General features: G+C 55.3%; 1 protein-coding gene across 1 annotated transcript in view; it reads left to right on the forward strand.

Annotated features, from left to right (window-relative positions):
• The first annotated feature begins 151 nt into the window (after positions 1-151).
• SH2D3C (SH2 domain containing 3C) overlaps positions 152-4,209 on the forward strand; it is a 40,729-nt gene continuing 36,671 nt past the window's right edge. Inside the window, exons 1-2 of the mRNA XM_006768635.2 lie at positions 152-277; positions 2,106-2,580. Coding sequence (XP_006768698.1) covers positions 241-277; positions 2,106-2,580 — 512 coding nt within the window. The 5' untranslated portion in view covers positions 152-240. The remainder of the gene's footprint in view (positions 278-2,105; positions 2,581-4,209) is intronic.

The following is a 4,209-nucleotide window of genomic DNA, read 5'->3' on the forward strand; positions in this document are numbered from 1 at the left end:
GGGGGAGGCCCAGGGGCCTGGACTCTGGGAGGCCCCAGCTCTCCCCCTCCCAGCCCGCCCCCGCCCCCTGCGGAGAGGATAGGGAGGGTAGAGCTGTGGGAGGTTCGCTGGTTTAAAAATACACAGAGGAAGCGGGTGAGAGGGTGAGAAAGGGGAAGGGGAGGTGAGGAGGCAAGTCGATGTCCAGAGCCTCGAGCCGACTCTTGCCCGCAGGCCAGCAGCACTGCCCGGCTGGACAAGATGACCGAGAAGCCCAAGAAGGCCGGCAAGAAGTTCAGTGAGTGCACTGTCCGCATCCCGCTGCCGGCCTGACACCTCAGCTTCTCTCTGCATCTGCTCTTTATGACCCTGTCTCCTTCCTGTTTCTCTTTTGGTCCATGTCTGTCTCTCTCCGGAGGTCTCTGCTTCTGGGTTTCCATGTCACCCTCTCTCCATCACTCTGGGCCACTGTCTCTCTCTCTCTCTCTCTGGCCCGTTTGGCTCTCCATCTCTGTGCTTCTGTGTATCAGCCTCTCCACTCATCTGCGGGTCCATGGAGCCCGGGAAGACCGCTACACACTCCATCTCTGTGCCTAGTCCTCATGGGGTCTCAGGTGGGGTGTTACTGGGACAGGGCAGGGATGTGTGTGTGTGCCATGGGAGGCTGTCCCATGTCCCCTCCAGCAGGGACACTGGGACCCAGAGCAACTCAAAAAGGGCCACACCCACCCATGGCTGCTTCCCCAAGTCAGTCCCTTCCTGGTCCCAGCAGACTTCTGCCTGCCTGGGCCCTGGTTTCTTTGATCTGACAGCACCGTGTGTGTGTGTGTGTGTGTGTGTGTATGTGTGTGTGTGTGTGTGTGTGTGTGTGTGTGTGTGTGTGTCCAGGGCTAGGCTTATGGCTGCATCCCACGATGAAGAGCCTGAGACCCAGAGAATTGCCTGAGATCGTACAGGGCTATAGACCAGGGCTCAATCTCATGTGCCTGGACTGGGCCTCAGTTTCCTCCTCGCCCCACTACTGTTTCCTCCAGATCCCAAAGCACTGACCCTTGTCCAGGCTCAGCCTGGCTGTGTGACCCTGGGCAGGTCCCTTGCCCTCTCTGGGCCTCAGTTTCCACTCTCGTCAATTGGAGGCACCTTACCTATCTGCCAGCGTGCTTGTGAGGACCTGAGGAGGCAGAGGATGCTGAGGAAGTGGAAAATGCTAGAGTTTTTTCCTTTTTACCTATCTGGAGGCCTAGGGACTCAGATGGTGGTGGCTGTGAGAAGGGGCAGCCCCACCGCTGGGGACCGGAAGGTGCAGGAATTCTAGCCTCTGGGGCAAAGGAAAACAAGCATTAGCATCAGTAAGGTGAAATGGTATCACCCGAGCACGGAGCACTGCCGCCTGGGTTAGAACCCAGGGCTCAGCTGACAGGAAGGAGAGGACCACAGGGACTGGGACCCTCAGGCTCTTGACAATCCCTTTCTCGTTTCTCCCCGCCCCAGGTGCATAAACACCCACCCCCGCCATGCCCCAACACACACGTGCACACGCCCACACACACGCAACTTCACCTGCAGGCTGTGTAGCCCAGGGGGTTCATTTCACGTCTCTGAACCTCCGTTTCCTCATCTGGAAAATGGGGGATTAGCCTGTGCAGGGAGTCGTGCTGAGAATTCAGTGAGGTCATGCGTGCTGCACGTTTGACAAGTGCCGAGGCTTTATCGTGATCAGCGGCATCACCATCACCATCATGACCGGCTCCTCCATTTTCTTTCTCCTTCATTACTTCTTGAGGATGTTTGTGTGCCAGGCCCCATGGTAAGCATGTCACTGACATGCTTTCCTTCAATCCTCCCAATGACCAGAGGAGGTGGGTGTCATAATCTCCATTTTGCTGATGTGGAGAATGGAGCTCAGAGAGGTCAAGTGACTTGACGAAGGTTGCACAGCCAGGATGCAGAAGAGCAGGGATTCCAGCCTGGGGCTGTGTGGCTCCAAAGCTGCCAAGTTATTACCATAATAATCAGAGGAGGTGTCGGTGAGGCCTGCCCTCTGAGCCCTCAGTGAGTCAAACAGCATGTACCTAGAATCTATTATCATCGTTGTTAACCCCTTTCCCTTCTCCTCCCCCTGCCAGAGTTCTTCAAGTTCAAGGGCTTTGGGAGCCTCTCCAATCTCCCCCGGTCCTTCACTCTGAGGCGGTCCTTGGCTCACATCTCTATCCGACCGAATCTAAAGCCTGAAATCTTTGAGGCCACGCAGGACGACATGGTGACGGTCCCCAAGAGTCCCCCGGCGTATGCCCGTTCCAGCGACATGTACAGCCACATGGGCACCATGCCTCGGCCCAGTATCAAGAAGTCTCAGAACCGACAGGCTGCCCTGGAGAACGAAGAGGTGGGCCCTGAGCCCCACCTGGTGCCCCGAGGCCTGCCTGACCCCCCAGGCATGGAGGCGGCCCAAGAGAAGGTGGTGGAGACCGAAGCCCCCCTGGAGGACACAGAGGGGAAACCCAACCCGTCAGCCGAGGAGGCGAGCCCCACGAAGGAGCCTGAGGACCCCAGGGTAGACACAGAAGAGGAGACAGTCCCCAGGAATGTGCCCCCAGAAAGGTAGGTGCCCACCAGGGGAAGGTGAGGGCAGGACCTGCAGGGATGGAGTTTCCAGTCTCCTGCTAATAGCGCCTGGAGAGGACCTCCCCCCCACACACACATCTAAGTAAACATGCCTTAACCAGTGCCTGCTATAAACCAGGCACTATGCCTAGCCCTTCACTTGCAATTACTTTTCAAGGAAAAAACAAAACAAACTGGGGAGGAGATACCGTTACGTACATTTGAGGAAACAGATTCAGAGATGGAGTCATCTGCTCCACTCAGGTTGCATATCTAACAAATGACAGCGTCAGGGTTTGGACTAAGACCCACCTGACTCCAAAGCCCCAGGCAACCTCCAGCACGGGCTCCGCTGCTGGCTGGACTCCCAGCCTGATGGCTGGACCCTGCCCAGGGCCCTCACCCAGAAATCAGCACCCTTACTTCTGCTGGACAACACTGCTTCACCTGCTCTAGAAAATATTTGTCATTTAACTTGGTTATAGGGTGAATCGAGTTCATGCAAAAATACAAAGAGTGATGATACGGTCATAGCTCCCATATAGTAAGCACCCATTTTACTGGCTGTCAAAGCAAAGGTCATTCACGGAAAACTAAAGAATCTATGATCAGCCCCATTTTACAGATGGGGAAACTGAGACTCAGCCAAGGTTGCAGAGCTGGGATTTGAACAGGAAATGGCTTGCTTCCAGGGGTTGCACACTCATCCAGCCCGTTTTACCTACCACTTTCTAAACCCTGCAGCCATGTACTTCATGCCCTTGGGAGACCCTCCTCAATCCCAACGAAAGGAACCTTTTCTACCTTAAGAGCCTTTGTGTAATCACAGGGATCAGATGTGCCCGTTTCAATAAAGAGAAAAAACAAATCACTGAGCAAAGGAACTCTAGGGCTGGTGCTGGGACCTTTCTTGAGTGGCTTTGCCCTGAGACAAAAAAGCACAAAAGACAAAAAAGCTTCTGTGTGCTAAGAGATCAGAACACAGACCCACCCCCTTCAATGGGGGGAGCAGGACTCTGTAAATCTGCAGAGTGAATCCAGTCCAGACTCTGCCTCTGACTGACTGCGTGCTGTTGGACACGTCTGTTCCCTTTTCTGGACCTCAGTTTTCTCATCTGATAAATGGGCATAACGATAGCACCGACCATGTAGCGTTGTGGTGATAATTCAAGAATAATATACTTATTAAATCTTAGCACAGTGCCTGGCACACCACAAACAATAAATGGGAATTCTTACATATATGATGCATAAAATGAATGCTTTCCACCATCCCTGGCTGCCCCACGATCCGGAATGCCCTGCCATTCCCTCCTAAATTCAGCCTCATTCGGACGTGGAGGAGCAAGGATTGCATGGCGGGGCGGGGCGGGGCGCCCCAAGTCTGAGATGCACATTGGAAGTTTGAGAGAGCGGGACTGGCGGGTGGAGGAGCGTGGCCTTTCCACACTGCACCCGGATAGTTGGGGAAGTGGGGGTTGGAGAGGGGAGGGGCGAGGCGGGGAGTGGGTGTGTGTGTCAGGAGGCGTGGCTTTCTCAGCCCCGGACGCTGACGGACGGGGGGAGAGGGCGGGGCGATTCAGGAGGCGGAGGGGCGTGTCCAAGCGGGGCGTGTTCTTTCAGCCG

This window comes from Myotis davidii, unplaced genomic scaffold (assembly GCF_000327345.1).
Source record: "Myotis davidii unplaced genomic scaffold, ASM32734v1 scaffold142, whole genome shotgun sequence".
Taxonomy (NCBI): domain Eukaryota; kingdom Metazoa; phylum Chordata; class Mammalia; order Chiroptera; family Vespertilionidae; genus Myotis; species Myotis davidii.